General features: G+C 42.9%; 1 protein-coding gene across 5 annotated transcripts in view; it reads right to left on the bottom strand.

Annotated features, from left to right (window-relative positions):
• LOC147307431 (ryanodine receptor 3) overlaps nucleotides 1–20,640 on the bottom strand; it is a 110,344-nt gene that overhangs the window by 18,162 nt on the left and 71,542 nt on the right. For 2 of the 5 annotated variants that reach the window (XM_086275163.1, XM_086275159.1), the window contains 34 exons: nucleotides 20,384–20,516; nucleotides 19,170–19,273; nucleotides 18,868–19,003; nucleotides 18,460–18,646; nucleotides 18,209–18,317; nucleotides 17,999–18,119; nucleotides 17,352–17,521; nucleotides 16,812–17,032; nucleotides 16,547–16,637; nucleotides 15,725–15,865; nucleotides 15,085–15,248; nucleotides 14,875–14,953; nucleotides 14,181–14,270; nucleotides 13,921–14,067; nucleotides 12,551–12,613; nucleotides 12,317–12,392; nucleotides 11,914–12,037; nucleotides 11,662–11,777; nucleotides 11,493–11,560; nucleotides 11,276–11,397; nucleotides 11,050–11,099; nucleotides 10,010–10,070; nucleotides 8,427–8,665; nucleotides 7,341–7,422; nucleotides 7,120–7,250; nucleotides 6,459–6,782; nucleotides 6,013–6,253; nucleotides 5,834–5,921; nucleotides 4,172–4,264; nucleotides 3,515–3,529; nucleotides 2,581–2,751; nucleotides 2,284–2,343; nucleotides 2,054–2,188; nucleotides 1,390–1,502 (listed from right to left, as the gene is read on the bottom strand). In XM_086275163.1, coding sequence (XP_086131289.1) covers nucleotides 1,390–1,502; nucleotides 2,054–2,188; nucleotides 2,284–2,343; nucleotides 2,581–2,751; nucleotides 3,515–3,529; nucleotides 4,172–4,264; nucleotides 5,834–5,921; nucleotides 6,013–6,253; nucleotides 6,459–6,782; nucleotides 7,120–7,250; nucleotides 7,341–7,422; nucleotides 8,427–8,665; nucleotides 10,010–10,070; nucleotides 11,050–11,099; nucleotides 11,276–11,397; nucleotides 11,493–11,560; nucleotides 11,662–11,777; nucleotides 11,914–12,037; nucleotides 12,317–12,392; nucleotides 12,551–12,613; nucleotides 13,921–14,067; nucleotides 14,181–14,270; nucleotides 14,875–14,953; nucleotides 15,085–15,248; nucleotides 15,725–15,865; nucleotides 16,547–16,637; nucleotides 16,812–17,032; nucleotides 17,352–17,521; nucleotides 17,999–18,119; nucleotides 18,209–18,317; nucleotides 18,460–18,646; nucleotides 18,868–19,003; nucleotides 19,170–19,273; nucleotides 20,384–20,516 — 4,265 coding nt within the window. Of the gene's footprint in view, nucleotides 1–563; nucleotides 664–1,389; nucleotides 1,503–2,053; nucleotides 2,189–2,283; nucleotides 2,344–2,580; nucleotides 2,752–3,514; nucleotides 3,530–4,171; nucleotides 4,265–5,833; nucleotides 5,922–6,012; nucleotides 6,254–6,458; nucleotides 6,783–7,119; nucleotides 7,251–7,340; nucleotides 7,423–8,426; nucleotides 8,666–10,009; nucleotides 10,071–11,049; nucleotides 11,100–11,275; nucleotides 11,398–11,492; nucleotides 11,561–11,661; nucleotides 11,778–11,913; nucleotides 12,038–12,316; nucleotides 12,393–12,550; nucleotides 12,614–13,920; nucleotides 14,068–14,180; nucleotides 14,271–14,874; nucleotides 14,954–15,084; nucleotides 15,249–15,724; nucleotides 15,866–16,546; nucleotides 16,638–16,811; nucleotides 17,033–17,351; nucleotides 17,522–17,998; nucleotides 18,120–18,208; nucleotides 18,318–18,459; nucleotides 18,647–18,867; nucleotides 19,004–19,169; nucleotides 19,274–20,383; nucleotides 20,517–20,640 lie in introns of all 5 variants that reach the window. The other 3 variants (XM_086275162.1, XM_086275161.1, XM_086275160.1) reach the window with 2 other exon arrangements.

A 20,640-nucleotide genomic window follows, 5' to 3' on the forward strand; every position in this document is an offset into this window, starting at 1 on the left:
CCTTCAGGAGAGGTTAATATCAGTTAGTTTAGAGCACTGATCTAACAGGCCACCTGTGAGGAAATCTTGACTTTTTTTGTTGTTTTTTGTTTCCTTTTGTTTATTTCTGGCCTAAATCTGGAGATAATGTATTCCCACATTACATTTTTTTTCTTCTCACACAGGCAGAGTAATGAAAAAATTTGAGGCCAGCTCAAGTTTGATTCGCCTCGAGTCAGACGCCATCACACAGCTACAAGTGTCGGATGTTAGTTTGTAGCTTCCACTCCGAATGACTTGAAGCCAACTGCTTCTGTCTGTGAACACAGCAGCGTCTGGAGAGCCTTACCTAAGAGGTGTCGAAAGAGTAGCATCATTGTTCTCATCTGAGTCAGCCAAGAAATAAAAATGGCAAAAATTCAAACTACTTGAACCAATTCTTTACAATGTGGCTCGTTAAATTGTTGCACATACATGGACCAGTGGAAAAAGGAAAGCTAAAATGTGGCAGAAATCATGCCTCTGGGGGGAGCGCGAGGGTTAGCAGGCCACATAGTAACAGCATTAGATCAGCGCTACGTTACCGTCAGCATTGAGAGCAGACTGTCACGGTCTGCGTTCTCGTGCATAATCTCCAGCCAAATGTGCCGGTAGGAATTCAGGAAGTAATTGTTATTTTTGTGCCTAAGGGGACGACGTACAATAGAATGTGACACTGAGGAGAGAATAGAGACTGAACAGAGACACAATAGAGAAAAATGACATCTGAATGTGTCAAACTTTGGAAGAGCTGCCATCACACACTTCCCCCTAACCCAAATCTATTAATCTGAAGAAAAACAATCATTGCTCCCGTACTGCAAATACTAACTAGTAATTATTTGCTATGCTGCAGCATATTTCACTGTCAATAACTCTGAATAAATGAGTCATGCTGTCAGGCAGGCGGGTGGCATCGTCTGAGAACATATTGAGGACGGCCACCCTGAGGTTGGGCCTCGTAATTGTTTTCCTCCTTACTGTAGCACCCTGCCCGACTTCCTGTGATTGAGTTACAGAGCAGCAGGGCGTGAAATTGCTTGTGTCCCTTTTTTTAAAAATGTTTTTATTTACTCTTTGATAACAGCTATAGGCGAGACATTTGTCCTACAAACCGAGGGGAGGCTACGCATTAACGCAGGGTCAGAGAGAGCGACAGAAGAAGGAGAAAGTGTGATGGCAGAGTGCGTGGATGCCCTTTCTGCAGCATTTTCCTATCTGTTACCGGTACCACGGAAAGGTCTGTGCTACCCTCTGCTGGAGCGTCACCTTGGTTTCATCATTACAAAGCTGCTTCAAATGTTCGGAGACCTGGAGACAACGATGGGAGGTTTAAACAATGTCGGTTTAACTGTTACGCCGCAGTCATACCTCGGCAGATTGTAAAGCGGAGCCATTCGGAAGCAGGCGACAACGGCGCGCTTCCTCTGCTTGGACAGCAACTTCTGCCATACACATTTTTTGGATCTCAGTGGTTGTTCCACCTAATGAGGGGAGAGAAACTGAGGGGTAAGATTTTTCTATAACGCACTCAAATGGCATTCTCTACCGAGCGAGCCAGAGGAAAACACACACACACACACACACACACACACACACACACACACACACACACACACACACACACACACCAGCTTAGAACTTTTGATCAGACACATAATTGGTTTCTCAGTGTATTCTGCTGACTCATCCTAAACCTGGCTGTTTGTAATGGAAAGGACACGGCACAGCAGAGTGGGAGTCAGAAATGGTAAAGTGGCCAGGTGCAATTTTACTCTCCAGGATTTGTCACCCATGTAAGATTTTTTTGGGGACAACAGAGGGAGAACAATCTCGGCACAAAGAACAAAAGCATATCTAAAGTGTATTCCTGTTCCAAGCAGTGTATTTGAAATAATTGCAAATTTTGGAAGCAGACAGTCGTGCACCTTTAATCCCGCAACTTTACCACCAGGCTACATACGACTAATACTTCTAATACTTCTAATAAAATTACACACCTCATATTGTTTCTGTAGAAATGTTAGAGCCTGACCTGCTCCAAGTTAAAGACGGCAGCAGAGATCCTCTGGATACGATCCACCACCTTCTCAGGGTCTGAAAGCCCCTCAGTCCTCATCACTATGTCCTTGTACAGGTTGAGCTGCCACCTCACGGCAGGGTCATCAGACTACGAGTATGTTTAAGAAGAGCAAGTCAGACGCAGAGGAATATACTAAAGCTAGCATCTACTCACAGATATGAACCTCGTTTCGACTTGCTCACCTTTTCACGAAGGTGCAGGTTCTGCCGAATGTGGTCTTTAACTTCATCATCTGTATCTTTCTGTTATTCAACGAGGGAAAGAAAACCTTGGACAATGCCTCATATCAAAGCTCTTCAAATCGTTTCACAGTAATTGTTGCTTCTGCCGAGGAGGTTGTGTTTTTGCATGCATGTGTTTCACTCGACAGCTCAAAAAAGTTAGCAGGGGTCATGTTAACAATAAGAATCTACTGTGAAAGTGTGTAAATCACTTATTCGTGTCCAATTATATACAGTATGTGACAGACGGTTTCTCACCATGAGGTAGCGTGTCTTAGCCAGAGAGATGAGCTCCTGATCTCCCGGGGTGCACATGTTAAGACCGATAGGCAGCATCTTCTTCAGGGCGGCTACAATCAGTGAGGTTTGGATGGAGTAGAACTCACCTCGCCGCTTCTTGTGCTTCCTCTCCTGATCTTGTCCCCCAGACTGTGAATTCACAGTGTTAATCTTAGACCACACACACTAGAAAATAAAAGCCAACAGCTCTCCGCATTTAATATGTTTAGTCTTTAAAAGGTGGAGCACACTATTTTCTTTTTGCTGAGACTAATGCTACACCCAAAACAATTCCCCTCTACATTTACACTGATACCTTAACAGTATTTTGTGCCACAGTGGGAGCATTCACACTGTGCTTGAGCAAAAGCCAGAGGCGACTGAAGCGTTTACTTTTTCAGCCTTGGCAAAAATCTGTGACTGGACTAAATCATGGGTGCTACTGAAGCATTAAGAATGGAGTCTCACACCTCAGTTGAAAAGCAGGCTGAGCCAAACTGGAGATGCTGGCTCTGAGAGAACGCTAATCTCCATACTAACATAGATATATAGTCTGACACGCACACGCACAGTGTTATCACACATCGACAAAAATATAAATAGTATGGGCTAAACACACCGGAGGATCACAATCCATCAACAGCAAACACACCACAAGACTTTCTACACACGGGCTGGGCTTCATTACTCTAGATGAGACACGTTTCACCCACACGGCAATGAGGAATGACCAAAGTGTCCACGTCAAACGAGGTGATGAATGGAGGCCACAAATAATTGGGTGACATAATGTATAACTGCACTGCAGACTATATAGCACAGGGGCTCAAGCTATTGGCTTTTCTGCTTGGCGACTAGAGCATGTAAGCCAATAAGCTGGCAGGTAAACAGCTCATGCACTGCATCACTCTACCTTTTCCTTAAAGGACTGTTTGAGACAGAGAGAGAGACAGAGAGGGAAAGACAGATAGAAGAAAAAGGACGAGAGGGCAATTAATGGAAGCGCACGGTCGTCGCGTGGACGTGCACTGCAATGAAAACCATTTGTTTGCCTTTAAACATCTAAAGCAGGCAGACAAGAAATAAAACGCGCTAACCCCTGTAATGCTTACAGGGCCTGAAAATATGAAGAAATATTTGTTTAGTGAGGGATGAATGTTAGTTTCCTCAAGTTATTGCAACAAGCAAGTACATTCATACACATGTGCCTAACACACACACACACACACACACACACACACACACACACACACACACACACACACACAAGTCCATTTTAACATTCAGTTCTATTCAACTTCAATCAGTTTTTGTTATATGGCACCAAATCACAACAACAGTCCCCCCAACAATCAGATCCTTGGCACTTGGCGAGGGTGGGGAGGAAAAACTCCCTTTTAACAGGAAGAAACCTACTTACGTCTGCTCTTTTTTACCTGCGTCTCTGAAACACAGACATAATATTTTTTCCTCCGCGCCGTGATTGGTGAACGCACCGATGAGTAGTAACAGAGCGTTAATCGACTGAACTGTCAATTCAAGAACAAGTGGATAGTTTATTGAAACCTACCTTGGACATCTTGGTTTTATTATCTCCAGTCAAGAATGAAAGGTTGTTGATTTCATTCTGGACCACAAAGTTTTGTTCTTCTCTTTTGAAATTCTGAGTGAAAAAAAAAGATTATAAATATGTATTATTGGTCATAGAGATTCTCTGACCTTTCTTAATATAATTCAATTCAATTTTATTTCTATAGCACTAAACCACAACAACAATCTGTCACGATCCTGGATCTTATGACCCAGTGTTTTGAGTTTTAGTTCATTTTGATGTTTATAGTGTATGTTTAAGCTTATTAGGTTTCCTATGTTCATTTGCTTATTAGCTCCCCCTTGTGTTTTCAACCCCTGTGAAGTCTCCCTTGCCCTTCATGTGTTTCAGGGGTGCCCAATCCCGGTCCTCGAGAGCTACCGTCCTGCAGCTTTTAGATGCATCCCTACTCCAACACAGCTGAATCAAATGGTTTGATTACCTCTTCAGCATGCCATCGTGTTTGGCAAAGGCCTGATAACAAGCCATTCATTTGATTCAGTTGTGTTGGAGTAGGGATGCATCTAAAAGCTGCAGGACGGTAGCTCTCGAGGACTGGGATTGGGCAGCCCTGATGTGTTTCATGTCTGTTGTCTTATGTTGTCATGTCTGCCTCTCATGTTTCCTGTTTTATTTTGAAGAAATCTCGTGTTTTTTTATATTATGGATTATGTTTTGAGTCCTTTGTTGTACTGTTTCTTGTTTCCCTAGATTTCAGTTATGCTTATCATAGGTTTAGTTCTTTGGCTTTGTAATATGGCTTCCTTGTGTTCAATGTTGTGTCTACTGTGACCTCTTTGTACCATGTTTCTGGTCCCTATAGTCTGTCTTCTCAGTTGCTGTTAAGTTTGCATGTTTAGAGTTCAGTCAGTGTGTTTCCTGTTTTACTTTGAAGGTCCGTGTCTCATGTGAGTGTTTCTAGTTTTGCTTCCCTTGTCTCGTCCAGCCTGATTACGCCCAGCTGTGCTCTCCTTCTGTGTCTCATTCCCTCGTTATCCCTCTGTGTATTTAGGCTCTGTGTTTCTCTTTGTCAGTGTCGTAGTCTCCCTCATGCTGTGTGTGAGTCTCCCCGTGTCTCCTGGTATACTTTATGATTAGCTTTCCCAGTTTAGTTTTGTATTGCCTGTGTTCTATTTTTCCAGCAATTAAAGCTGTGCTTTTGAGTTCTAGTTCTGTCCCCGTGAGTTTGCGTTTGGGTCCTCTCCTGCCTGCCACACAGCTGAAACATGACACAATCTCCTCAAGGTGCTTTAAACTGTAAGGTAAAGACCCTAAATAATAGTGATAAAAACCCAACAGCTTGCTGCTTCTGATGTTTTATTTTGAAAATTCTTTTCTTAAATATTTGTACCTGCTTGGTATTTTTTCTAATTTGTATTTCAGGTGAACTGGTGTTCATAATTTCTCTGAGGGGTCCTCCCCATAGGGTTTAATAAAGTTCTATTCTATTCAATGAGACGACCTACTATGAGCAAGCACTTTGGCAACAGTAGGAAGGAAAAACTCCCTTTTAACAGGAAGAAACCTCGAACAGAACCAGCTCAGAGAGGGGCGGGGCCATCTGCCATGAACGGTTGGGGGTGAGGGGTGGGAGACGGGACAAAAGACACGATATAACATGTAATAAATCAGAACATTTACATGTGACTTGCACCAAAGGATAAATATCTCTGCGACCATCCTGAAGAGGTCGTTGGAGTCTGAATCTGGTTCTTTCAGCCACCTTGACCTGCAGTGGCACAGACAGATGATTACACTTTAAACCAACTTTAAAATGCATCTTTAAAATAACCCCACGAGTTACTGCTCAGCAAGCTGACCTGTTGTTGTCCACATAACGAATGAGCATAGGGTAAAACGCGTACAGGTCCCTGCAGAGTACGGCAAACTCGTCCAGGATGAGCAGCTCGGCCTCCTGAGTGTCTCCTTTACAGTCGGCCTTGAGGAGCTCTTCCTCAGCCACCACTTTTACCGTCTTCTTCTTTAGTTTCTCCAGCGTGGGCAGGAAGTGGCTCTTCAGCAGGTCTGCACGGGCCTTGCTGATGATGGGCTGTACGTACACTGAACGGTGAAAGGCAGAAAAAAATTTATATTTGATTTTTTAATGTAAGCTTTGTAGATATAATGTTTACCACGATTAAATTCAAATTTAGCATGCAAACATCTGCATAGCTAAAAATTATGGTAAATATATTTCCCCGTTTTCTTAATCATTCCTCATGACTCAGTCATTTAGTGTTTAGTGGCAGCATTCACAGATCCACACCTGCAATTCTCTTCATCCACGAGGCCTCATCGATGCCCAGGTTGTTGTTGAGGATCTTGAGGATGTTGCCGAGAATCAGACTGAGGTGCTCCGAGGTGACTGTGGTACAGCAGATGCTTCCTCCGCTGGCCGGCTGGTTTTCAGGACCCCTTTCCCACCAGTAGGACAGATAGTTACACAGCATGGGCAGCACCACCTCAATCACATGAGGCATCTCTGTGTACCGCGCTCCAGACTCTGCCATGTCATTGATGTCCTTCATGAGGCGGTCCAGCCGTGGCATGCCAGGACACATTTCTTCCACTGAGTCTTGTATTCCTAGAGCTAAAACACAACAGGGGCTGATATTTGAAGATTTAATTCACACCAGCACATTTAGGATTTCTTCTTTCGAACATCAGTAATGAACACCCCACAACATCATCACTATCCATCTGCTGGGCATCATTCATATCAATAAGATGCTTGTTAGACAATAAGAGAAGATGACATAAAAAGAGACAAATAAGGGGTATTTGCAATTTTATAAAATCTTGTGTCGCATGATTGTGATAATTAAGGCGATTCATAAATCCTAATGTTTGAGAGCAAAAAGAGGTCATGATGATAAATGCTTGAATTTAGAATCTCTTTTATTTTGAAATAATTACGTATGACTCACTGGCTCGTTCTCTGGCGCTCTTCGTATTAAAAACTGAGCAGGGGTTGTACGGGTTGAGCTGCGGCTCTAGGAAGGCAACAGGCAAGGCGCCGGCCAGAGTTGCCAGACACTGACCGAGAGCTGGCAGCTGTCTGAGGGACGCAAAGAGAGTTTAATTAAAGGTCAGCATGTTTCTGTATTGGAGCTTTTATCAGTGAATACAACATTTAACCTTAGGATACCTTTCTACGTAGATGTTTTTCCCAGTGCCCAGAGCATAGAGGCTGGTCAGGATTCGATAGCAGGACACTTGGACGTCATCCACTAGGAAAATAGAACGATTAGAATTCAGCTGGAGGAAGTAAATTTGACATCTGTAAATGAATTTGGATTATCTCACGTCTACGTTTTGCGTGTTCCTGTTCAGTTTCGTGTTCATTTCCCATGTCATCGTTTTCATAGTTAGCTTAACTTAACAAATACAGGCCATTTACCATTTAACTTTTCCCAGTTTAGGTTTTAGTTTAGTCCCGCCCTTGTTTTGCTTTGCTGTGTGTTTTCTATTTTTGGTTTTCAGCCTAATAAACAACTCGCTTTTCAGTACTCTTCATTTCCTGTTCTCCCAAGTCTGCTTTTGGGTCCACACTGCAAACACACCGGCTGCCCAGCCGTGACAACACCAAGACATGCCAAGTTTTCAGCAATTAGATCTTTGGTGCAAAAAATATAATTTTATGTCTACAAAACTGTGTCTGTTTCTGCATTTTTTGTAGAGTCAGCTAAAAGAAATGCGAAGAAAATGTGTGTGGTAACAAAGTGCCTAAAGATTTGAAATTGGTAAACATTCCTGCAAATGGCCAAGTATAAAGACTGGAGTGATAATAGTGGAAAAACAGCATCCAAAGGAAAACTTTGAATAATCTTCAGAAATACTGAAACTATCAAGACAACAAAAAATTCTAAGAATGTCCGACTCCTTAAAAGCAAAATATATAGAAATGTGAGGTGACTTTTGCATAGTACTATATGTTACAAATACTCGCTCCAAGGTTATACACAGCCCGGTTCACATGACTGAGCATGTCTCTGGAGCAGAATGAGTGAAATGTGACCTGAGGTACTAACCAGAGTCAGAGCAAAAAGTACTTCATTACATAAAATTTAAAGTGAAGCTAAACTGATATGATATTCTAATGGACTGTGAAAAACCTCTACAAAGATAAAATCATGAATTACAATAAACTTAACACTGACATTTGACTATTTTTTCCTTCCTTTGCAACCTCTCAAACAACACGTTTGATCATTCCTTTGCTGTCAGGACTCACGGAGCAGGTCGACTCCAAAGTGGTGTTGAGTAATGTGTTCAAACAGAGCAGTTAGGATGGGAAGCAGAGCTACGGTGGTGTAGTTGATATTCTGCGACACTCCTTTCATCTGCGAGCGGGAGTGGGTGAACTTCCCCAGCTTCAGGTTCTCGAACGTTTTCTCCAGATCCTCTGCGCCGTTCTCGAAGAACGTCCTCAGCCCCACCCTCACCTGCTCGGAGCCCGACTTCATCACTGTCCTGTTAGGGTGAACGAGAGCGTGATGAACAACTGAAACCGAATGAGGAGAAACACAAGGGGGGACAGATTGGCATGCAAAGGACGACGTTGTTTACCCACGGTGGAGCGCGCTCACAAACGCAATTATTCCACTCTCAGAGCACGTGAAGGCTTTAGTCATGAAATATGAGGTGTGAGTATCGACCCGACTGCCCTCGCACTCAAACATGAATGATTTATTTAATAAACTAAGGAGAATATTTAAGTCCAAGGTGAGCATGCCTGTTATAGACCTAAGAAAAACGGCACAGCACTCGGTGCATTAAGATGATTAGTGTGTCTGTTTTGAGCATTTCACAGTTCGTAACATTGGCAAATGAATTGCCTATTGTTAAGCTTTAACGTATCCCAGAAGGAAGGAGAAATGAAAGACAGAGTCTGTGGGCATCTTCTGCACAAACAGGGCGCAATAACATGTTGCAAATTTAGCCTCATTATGTGTACGCTGCATTAGGAAACAGTGCACTGCCTCTAAAGAACACTGTGAGCCTTGGGCAACATGTGCTGCATGAAATTTGTGTTGCTTATTTAAATGGCAAAGGAGGCTCTTTGTTAATGCCAGTGCCTCCCATAAGACTCCCGAATTAAAACTGTTTAAAAGACAAATATACGCCTCTCGAGGGCTCAGCAGAGGTTAGATTTGCTTTTCAGTGCCTCTCAAACCAATTATTGTTTAAGCACAACTGAGATAACATTTAAAATCTTCTGTTTTTCAGAGTTTAACAGGCAAATATTTACAAAAAATATCATGATGAAACCTTCCTGTGTCGATTATTCAGAGCGAGAGATTTATGTATTTATTTTTGTGTTTGCAAATTGGCTTTTTTTGTATCCAAATGTGCTCTAATCTGAATGCATTCCAGGATGTGAATATTCAGTGAAGCTGGGTTCAAAAACGTTTTGGGGATGTTGTTTTTACATTTGGGAATCTACTTTTCCAGAAATAAAATGTTCTAGCCAGGAGCCAGGAAAAAAGAGAAAATATCTTTGTCTTTGGGAATAAAATGCTCTACATATCAGGCTTTTAATTAAAGCACAAATAAGGTTTGGAGTATGAGGAAGAAAACATATCAAATCATAACTTTTCAGACATTACTATTGGAAACATGTGCTTAACATGGTCATTATTGTTGTTTTATGTGTCTTATAGTCCAAATGAAATGATGTATTTTGGTATTTCCCACTAGTCTTAAAAGTGCAAGTTATGGTACAAAAAGTGACTAACAAATGAAAAAACATAAACTTGGAAATGGCTAAATTGATCTCCTTTAATTTTTAAAGTTAGCACCAAAATTTGCACCAACCTGGTATCGAGTGTGTGTGCCAGGATATGCAGACAGCTGACCATGGTGGTGGAGTCACTCCCTACGAAACACCAAGAACACATAAGCCATCATCATGATGTGGATACACGCTCGTTTCTTTCTTGTCTTAGAATGATTCATTCGTCTGTATTGAGCCTCTCAGATTAACACAACATTCAAGAAGCCCCCTTAGCTGGATGTGCAGTCAAAACAATTTCCATTTGATTCATGTGACAGCAATACAGACTCAAAGCTACTGAATATTGTCTGATTTTGCTTCTTTTAGCTTGTTAAAATGTATCCAGGTTCACTTATAGGATAGTAACAAGTATAGCACAGGAGACATTTATCTGATCACTGCACTAGAAGTAGCAAGACACTGGCTGTTGTCCCCAGAGGACAATTTGTCAGATGACAGCTCAGTTTCCAGACTATATCCATTTATAAAATGAATATAATGTTTAACATAAAGAATTTTTAAGAGGATGAAAATATAAATATAACTAAACATCAAAGACTTAGAATATGCATAATTACTTATAGAGTTCCAACATAGTGAAATAAAGACTCGCTTTACTCCCACTCTAGAGCCAGCAGCCAATTAGATTTTCTTGCATTTCAAATCCATGTGCCATGTCTGATGCATGGCGCCAGGCAGAGAGTCTGGCACCAGCAGCTGCTGAAACAGCTCCTCTTCTTGCATATGTTATGGAATTATAGTAACTTTGGGTCAGCACATAAACTAAGTTAGCGACATAGCTACAAAAAAAAGATGCTAGGCAAAGTCAGGCTGGCTGCTTCTAATATTTATATTGAGCTAAAGTGGTGTCATATTTCATGTTTATAAGTAAAGCATTCAGCTTCTCATGCTACAGTAGCTTTGGGCAAGAACTCTTCCCTTAAGGCCTGACTCTTTCTCTCACATCTGTGTTTACATTTTTAAGCTGAAAATGTTCAAGGTGATGTTAACAAAGCTCATAAGGCAGCACATACACACATACACACACACACACCTGACCAGATACTAGTAGTCGGCTTACCAAAGAGTGAAATCCTATGTCTGACAAGAGCTGCCAGTTTACAAAAGAGGCTGGAGGCATGAGGAATTAAAGAAATAGCAATGAAATCAGAAAATCAGGGTTAGTAAATGAACAGAGGAGTAGTAATTCAAGTTAAGAGTTCAATTTAATTTCAAGCAGAATATGGCAACAAGAAATAATCATGCAACATGCTGCACTGTTGAATGTACATCAACTAAATGGGTACCTGGTGACCATTTCTTTCTCCTTGTTGGAGGCATAGCCACTGCTGCTTAGATTCTTATTAGGGGAGGACAGGAAGTAGAGAGAGTGGTTCTTAAAGTACTGGTCAATGAGAGGGAGGAGCACCTGAAGGGCAACAAAGACGATGAGAAGCCAGGTCAGGTTAATCGCATCATGTTTGAACGAGCTCTCCACATGCAGTATTTGTGCCGCTTTCTTACTTTGGCAAAAAACTTGATTTCTTGCTCATGAGGTGACCTGTCTGTCTTGCCGCTGACAGCCATGGCTTCTGGATTGAGAATATTTATTTAAAAAGAAGCTTATTTGATGTAATTGAAGTCTGCTTTAGTCATATCTTGTGTATTATTATTAGTATTATTTTTGTCATACCTAAGTGGGTAATGAATTCCTGGGCTGAGTCAACATATTTGAGCAGCTTCTTGAGGAATTTGTAGGCAAACCTTTTCTCCATGGAGGAGGAATCCTGCTCCAAGTCCTTCAGACCTCTGCAACATAAGAAGATGTCTATAAATGAAATGTTGGTAAAACCTTGGTGATGGATTCCACGGCTAGTTATAAATTCATTCAAACTTTCTGCAAAACCTTAACTCAACATCAGAGAGAGCTTCTGTTTGTATTGACCTTGTGATGCTATATCCATTGATTAGCAGGAAGCGAAAAAGGTCCTGAGCCTTCTCTCGATCGCGGGCCTTCTCCTTGGCCGTCAGCGTGTCGTAGGGCACCAACAGAGGATGTGTTCCCCCTCCTGAAACCACAAGCAGCTTATTGTTCAGACACGATTAGCCACGTCTCTCTCCGCTGAGCGTCTCCGTGAAGGCAGATGGCGAACCGGAGAGCACCACTCGGCTGAATCGAGTTAGTCAAGACCAGCGAGGCAGACACGTGCATATGCTCCCAAACACATTTAAACGCAACAACCAGCACTTTACTTCCACCCACCCAACACACACACATACTCTTCCTGTCTGCTTTTCATGCGTCTCTAAGCAGTACGCATTTCTGTTCGGCTTCATTAGCAAATCACCTCGACTTCCAAGGTCACTTTTCTTCTTCTTGGCCCAGATGTTATGGTAATTTTCAGCCACCACCTCCACCATCCCCTTGAAAACAAGACAAAATTGAAGTGAGACGCACATCCCGCCCACATTACTCATTTGCATGCAGGAAGGATTGCTTTTGATCTCGCATTCAGATTGAGGCGTCCTTTGATACATGAAAAAGGGAAGAAGTGCAACAAATCAAACGCGGGGTCACTCACTTGCAGCTCTCTGGATAGAACCACGTTGCTTGTGTCTATTGGGCTCGGATTGAAGCCGTTAGCCTGAAAACACATGTAAGTTTGCGGTGAGAGTCTGAGCTTGATTGTGCTGTTATCTGTAAATCGAACGTTGGATAACAGAAGACTTAATAGCCTGTGTTTAAGGATTATTTTGTGTATTTGGGCTTATTGAAGGAGGTGATTAGTAACATTAGTACTGTGCTGTTGGTGGTCCTGTACGAAAACTAGAAAATGTAAAGTAAATACAGCTAACATTGCTAAGTTTATTTACAAGTAATGATTCGATAAAAAAAAAAAAAAGATCACGCTTCTGAAATGTAAATAAATTCTTGTTTAGAATTCATACAAGGTAACAGTATAATTAACTGATTTTAACCTATAAAGCTAAAAAACAGCACAGTAACACTACCAGGTAGAAGTTCAGCATTCAAAGTTCTGTTAGGATCGCAGGGATTCTGCATTTGTGCCTTTAACCTGCTTAAATGTGCATGTGGCATATATTCATGCGTTAACGATGAATTCATTCACGTTCATCTATGAAATTGTGGACTAAGAGGCCCAAAGCATGCCACGAAAATATCTCCTACAGCAACAGCACCGACCTGAACCGTCCATATAAGATCATGCTGTAGAATCCATGCTTTAAATTATTTATACCATCATCTGAATGAGCAGAAATTGAGACTCATATAATCAGACAACATCTTTCCAATCTTCTGTTCTTCACATTTAGTTAGCTTGGGTGAACTGTAGCCTCTCTTTCCTGTTAGCTGACAGGAGTGGTACCTGGTGCGGTCTTCTGCTGCTGTAACCCATCTTTTTTATGGTTCAACAAGTTCGGACATGCTCTTCTGCATATGTTGCTGTCGTTGTAACGAGTGGTTATTTGAGTCACTGCTGCCTGCCAACTAAAAGCAGTCTGCCAGATTTCTCTAGCATCACAGAGGCCCAGATAACTGCTGCTCACTGGATACTCTGCCTTTTTAGGACCATTCTTTGTAAACCATAGAGATGGTTCCTATCCCAGTAGATGCCAGTAAAATCCCAGTAGATCAGCAGTTTCTGAAATACTCGGACCAGACTGTCTGGCAAGTCACTTAAATCCACTTTGAACTTCAGCAGGTCGTCATGACAATGTGTACAAGCCTAAATTCATTCAGCTAAAAAGTAGCTGTTGAGTGTTTTGACTGTAAGGAATCACATACATCTATACTACTTCTCTGACAATCATAGTCAAGTCAAGCAAGATTTCCTCAACAGGAAAGCAAATTAGCAACTACAGCTGTGCTGGAGACGAGCAATTTTTCACCGTACAATCTTTGGAAACACTTTCCATCCCTGCATCGTACCTGTGAGGCCTGAGATATCTTTCTCATTTTCTCAGTCTCCCTCTGTTGAGACATGCTCTCTCCATCTTTGGTCCTATCGATACTCCACCCCATTGCCAGCATACTCTTCAGGGACTCTCTAATAGGCCATCTGTAAATATCCTTCTCCTGAAGCACAGAGACAGAAATGGAGAACAAATAAAAAAACCTCATGAGCCTTAAAAGCCCTAATCTCTTTAAAGTTAATATTATTTACAAATATCACATTCTTCATACTGTACCTTCTCTGTCAGGCCTTTGTAGGTCCTCAGCTGAGGATGAGTCTTCGCCTTCTCATCAACACAGTCTCCATATTTCCACCCCAGCAGCACCTGAGGCGCAAGCAGAGAGTGACAGCAAACCTGATTGCCTTCAGAGTCTCCCGAGGACAAGATTTACTATTTGACAGACTGAGTACGAGATTAAGTACACATCATATTTTGCCGTGTCATGGTTGTTGCTGCTCTCAGCTTTTGTTAAAAACTTTAACGAATGAGACAATGCAGGCTAAGCAGCTGGCACAAGAGAGCGCATTAGCTCTCTACTATGGCTCTACCAAAGTTATTGTCAGCATGCCAGAGCAATCCCTCCACTCTAACAAAGAAGGAGGCATCGCCAAGGGGGAAGCATTACTGTGACACAGGAGAAAGAAAAGAAAATATCATGATAACCATCCATCCACTTTTTTCCCACTTATCAGCTTAAGACAGCTGGGCTAGGCTCCACCTACCGCTTCCAGGGACCCTGCTTGGATATGCTGATATCATGATGTACAGCACTGACTTAATTTTGTTACTTTTATTCACTTTCATGTAGCTGAAATCCACCTCCACTGATTATCATCCTCCGCAGTGCCCTGCTCTGTTCTCATAACACCAGTGGCCTGCTCTAAAACAGCATCATTTAATAGCCATTTGACTCGGCGAAGGCTCTTACCTTCTCTGCAGACCATTTCTCATGGGTATGCTCGGCGTACTTGTTGGCAAAATGCTCAAGTTTCTCTGGAAGAGCGATGCTAGAATAAAAAGCTGACAGTTAGTCGCAAGTATGTGCAAAATGCATGTTAATGAAATTACGCAGAGTGTGTGGCTGCATTTTTTTGTGTGCATTGGTTTCTAATTGGTGTCTGGCTTCAGAATGGCTTACTTAGCCGTATTGATTGGTTTGGGGTCAAAGTTGCCCTGAGCATCCACAGAAACAGGCTTTTCCACAGTGGTACTAATGGAGGCATCCACATAGTCTGGCGGCAAAGCTCCAGCTATGGCACTGAGACAAGGCATGGCCATCTTGAACAGCTCGGGGTCGTACTTCTGCATGAGGAAAGAAGGAAAGCAACAGGAATAAATGTGAAATTGCATCTCCTCCTATAGAGCTCTGCAAATAAAAATGTTACTTAACAAATGCAAGTAATGTCTTCCACTGCTAATTTAAGCTGAACTTGAATAAAGTCGTATAGCCACTCCAGTCTTAAAGAAAGAGCAAGAAGGAAGAAACGTTAATGAAGAATTATTCTTAAAAGCTGAGGGACCGGCGTGCTCGGGGCTTTGGATCAATGACGGCTGTCCAGATATTGATGTTTTCAGACCGGCGCTTTGCAAAGCCTCCTTTCGTGAGTGGGCATTTAGAGAGATGTGCTGAGTCCAGCCATCTGCATTGCTAATAGACCTAAACCTATTTATACCCAAGTAGTGCCTCGAATACATACATGTTAATCAAGACTGCATGAATTATGGGATTTTTATTGAACGGTTTATCGTGTTTTTAGAGCATTTGGACTTTCCCTCACCCTCTGAGACAAAGAGTCAAACACTCCCCAGAAGATCTTCTTGGTAAGCAGTAGTTCATCTTCAGAGGCTGTTCCAAAGCTGCCCCAGCCTGAAGGGAGGCAGTAGTACTTCCAGTTTTGCTCGTAGTGGTTGGTTAGCAGCTAGAGGGCACAGGAAAGACACACATGCTTAGCGAGTTCAAAGACAGGTAATAAGCATGCACACTGCCACACATGGCACCGCACAGGGGAATCACTTCTTCCAAAATCAGCACAACTTAAAGTAAGAAACACTTTTGTGGGCCAGCCGCAATCTATTACATCTCCAGGGTTTCTTTGCTGTGGCCTGAGAGACAGAGTCGAGACGTAGAGCCAACAAGCCCGTAATGACAGTCCACTACTTCACCCCCTTGTTTTGTTTTTTCCCCTCCTATAGCTCCCCACTTTGATTAACACTTCTTACAGGTGCGTTACAGCTGTGGCACCTTGGGAGGGTTTATGTGAGCGTGAAAGAGAGTGAGAGGGGCGAATGCAAGCACCATTACATTGATTAGAGTTAGTGGAAATGAGCTGTTGGTAGCTCCCCACCAAGCTGAAAATCTAATGAACGTATGAGAGCAAAGCGGGACCATGCAGCGACCACATGGACCACACAAAAAGAGCATGTAGAAACGAAAGGGAGAACTTAAAATAAAGGAGAAGACGGCGATTAAGAAGTAATTAATAATTAGGACGACGGGAAGCAGCGAAAACAAAAACACGAGGGCAGGGCGACAGAGGATCTGAAATAAAGGATGACGGAGGAATTTAAATGAATGAAAGAGCGAAGAAACTGTTGCCCACCCTTAGAGGCATCTTGCAGTAATCAGTCAACAAGGGCACATCAAAGACGAGGCGGCGCAGGAGCTGCTGCAGCATGGAGGGACGAAGGTGCCTGCAGGACAGGGCGGGAGAGAGATAAGAGCTCTGCTGCACTCGGGCTGCCTTTAAACATCTTCAGACTTTGACCAATTTTGCGCGTCACACTGACTCAAAAAGATGGTTAAGATAAGTTGTTAGTCTTTACTACTTCTGGAAAAGTGGTTTTTTTAACTCTTTCGCTTCTTACTTGCAAACAGACAGCAAACACTCCTCTATCGCATCTCTCTGCGCCTTGGTCAGCGATCGGCCTTTGGACAGGCGGTAGATGGTGTGCAGGGTGGAGTCTATGAGGGTGACGTAGTGCTCGGTGCCAGCGAAGAGAGGGGCGCAGCGGGTGAGGAGGGGCAGCATGGCTGAACCGATGTAGCGGTTCATAGCCAGGGCTGTCTCGGTGGTACACAGACCCTCCTGTAGGGGGAAAAGGTCACACAACATGTCAAAACTCAGATATACAGTGATTAAAACTTTAAGGAGGCAATTTGAAAGAAGCAACATATGGATGTGTTCCAGCTATTTGTTGTAATCTATAAGCGTACTGTTGATTAATAAGAATAAAGAGCAATGACATTAATCAAACAAATTTAAAGCAGAGCTTTGGCTTAATGAGCTGCTTCTTATTGCTATAAAACAGAGCCTGATATTATCGATCCAGAAACTCCTTGAAGTTCGTGTTACGGTGGCTGGCTACTCATTACTTTTCTCCTACGCTGCTATCAGCTGCGCCTACCGTGTCCAGAGAAGTAGCAGCCCTCAGGTCAGGGAGGAAGCCAACTTCAAGCAGGTGAAGCAGAAAGCTCTGGGCTTCCACGCCATACACTCTGTCTAAAAACAGCACCATGGGGGCCTTGTGGTCCGGACAGAAGCTCGCCGACATGTCCGGCTCTGTCACTGACCCATCTAGGAGTTTGAAGCAGACATAACAAAGAGGAGTTTTGTGATCCACGCAAGCATGAAGCAGTGAAATACCCAGGGAACAGCATGCACTTCATAATGGAAAGTCTTTTCTAATTAGGAGAGCCATGCGTATTCATTAGGCCGCACGCACGCAGCAGTTTTTCTGGACCCTTGACTCGTTGTCTTGGTTCTTGGCCTGCTGACAAAGCTTGTGTGGCAATGCTCACAGCAGCAAATTTAAGAGGCGAGTCTTGCCATGCTTAAGCAGATCAATCAATAGAGCAAGACAGCCCGCTATAGAAATGATCTGGCTCACTCAGAGCCACGGCAGCATGCGGTAAAGCATCGCGCTGATTAAAAAGGCATGAGCAGTGAAATCGATAACTTTCCGCCTTGCACTGAACGTGCGTAGTTTGGGAATCGCTGTGTGTGACATGCTGTAACATGCACATGCTCACACGTCACGTTGTTAGCCAGTACCTTTGTTAGTAATGGGCATTTTGAGCGGTATGCTAATGATTCCCACGAGGTCCTCAGTAGGCACCAGAGAGCGCAGGATAGCACGAATGCGCAGAGCTTCGCCTTTCCCTTTGTTGATGAGCTTTAGGCGGGAAAAGCAAGTGAATCAGAGGAAAATACAACAAAGCAATTCCATGAAAAACAACCTGTGACACTTTCTAAGAAACTTACATGCATCTCAGGGGCACAACGTCCTAACAGGTCGATGAGAGCAGAGTAGAACGACATGATGGCATTGCCCATGTGGACCACCTCCTCTTCATCGTCACCATCACCAGACCTAACAGTGGGAAAAGAGCAGAAACATTTTTAAGGGCATTGAAGCAAAGACACAAATCAACAGGGGCTGGTTAAAGCAGTTAATCTGAAGGCTAAGGCCTTGGCATTGATTTTACAAGATTTGCTTGATTTTTATGGCTTACACATCAGAGCTAACTCCCTGGACGGAGCCTGGGAGGTCCAAAGCGGGCGTCTCAGAGATCTTAATAGCTTCCTTCATGGCAGCCAGGAGACCGTTCCCTCCCTCTCCTCTCAGAGCAGGTCCGAAACACTCCGGACGACGGATCAGCAGCTTCACCACAACGCTCGAGTTCTCCTCCACACTCTCGCCTGCAACACGAACATATATGGATACGTGCAAGAATAGAGATGCTCGCCATTCAGCATGAGTAGACAACATCTGAGTAGACTTCGCCTTAAGCAAGTGACGGCAGTTCTTTTGAATCTCTGCTACGTTTCTCTGTGCGTTTAAAGAGAGGAGCGGCACAAGAATAAACAGACAGAACAAGTGAGAGATGAAATCAGGGAGAAACCAATAAATGCAGACATACCGTTCACAAAGACAGCAAACCGCAAGAAGGACAGATAGCGCTCTCCCTCAATGGGGTTCCAGCCAATGTCTGGATAACCTTTAGCCAGAAGCATTGGACAACTCTGAAGACCACAGCCAGCCAAGTAGGTGACCACCTAAAGATACATTACACACATCATGTAGCTCAAATAATCTGTGCATTCCCTCCCTGGTGGTCTTACCGTAGGTATCTCTTTCTTAATATGCATGTATAGGTCCTCAAGTCCAAACTGTCTTTCTCTCTGAATCAAGCAGGAAGACTACACAGTGACTTAAACTCACCTTGTCCAGGTCAGGTTCTTCAAGTGCCAGAGCCAGCCCGTTATTGTCCATCACTGAGGAAGCAGCCACATCTAGCGGAGTGGAGCCCCTCATAGCTGGCGAAGCTGCAACACAATCCACCCACACAGGCTCAGATAGTTAGTGTCATTTTTGTTGTGTCTTACTGTTCAGACAGCTACCCTGTGCCCACGTGTGCTGTTCAAAATAATGTGTAAACAGCAGGGGGTGCTATTTCCACTTTTTAAAATGTAACAGGAAGCTAACCTGCCTTAGTTTTAGGGTTCTTACCAGTTTGCACTGAACAATTCAGTCATACTAGGACATAACATAGCACTGTACATTATTTATATCACAGCTTGTTTGATTTCACAAGAGTTGTTTCCTTTTTAGCTTTTTTCCCGTAGTACTAAATAACCTGCTGTAACCTATGAGCAATAAGTGAAGTCGTTCATGCGAACAAACACACACACATAAGTTCAATGAGTTGTCAGTTCATACAGCTCAGCTTTCACATATCCTCTGGCTGAAATGAAAGAGGTCTTTGGCTCCTTTCAGAGAATTCGACAGCCACGTAGCTACTTTAAGCTGTTCCCTTATTCACAAAGGGGTCGCCACAGTGGTCAGGTCAGCTTGTTTCTGATTGGCAGATTGTTTTCTTATATTCTTCCTGATGCAACTAGGAAGGGATGTGTGTCTCCTCCTGGTATTTGCCAAAAAGCGATTGCGGGAATTTAAACTGGCATAAGTCACTTGATAAAGAATATAAATAATTGATATTAAGTTATTTTGAGCCAGAAAGAATATTCCTGTCAGAAGCTGCAAACGGTTTTTGGCTGAGTGACTGTTATCTATACAGTTATCATTTTTCTATCAGAAAAATGTAACAAATATGACATCCCAGTTTTATAAATATACTTTAATGACCAAAAAGGACAACATTGATTATAATGTGGGAACCATAATGTAGAGTCATAAAGTCATACATCACGTAATGCTCACATATTAGATTAGATTAGATTTTATATATGACCCCTTCATTAATCCGGTTCACTAGTGTATTTACCAATATAAATAAAGTTAATCAATATTTAAAAAGCACAGAAATGTCAGAAATGACTTTTTGCCACAACACTGGGACCAAACCGGAGGATTTTTCACTTGTTACACGAATGTGTAAACCACTACACTCCTGTTCTAAACATGGCTGTACCCACCTAGGCCCACGCTGCTGTTCTCCAGTAGGTAACTGAGGTGGTCAAACATGGCCTTCTGATTCTGACGGCTGATCCGGCAGAAGTAGCACAGGAAGCGACAACAGCTGGCCACCATCTTGGGAAAGGCAATTTCCTGAAGGGTAGGATAAAACAGAGCCTAAGAGGCTCAAATGTCTTCACTTGGATATTAATAAGAGTAAACTGCATCTTTTAAAGCTTTGAAATGACTGCAGGCAGCAGCCATGCTTTTATGAGTG

This window comes from Aulonocara sp. 'chitande type north' Nkhata Bay, linkage group LG19 (assembly GCF_057382095.1).
Source record: "Aulonocara sp. 'chitande type north' Nkhata Bay isolate Kocher_YH1m ecotype deep benthic linkage group LG19, A_spYH_male_GT1.1, whole genome shotgun sequence".
NCBI classification, from domain to species: Eukaryota; Metazoa; Chordata; class Actinopteri; order Cichliformes; family Cichlidae; genus Aulonocara; species Aulonocara sp. 'chitande type north' Nkhata Bay.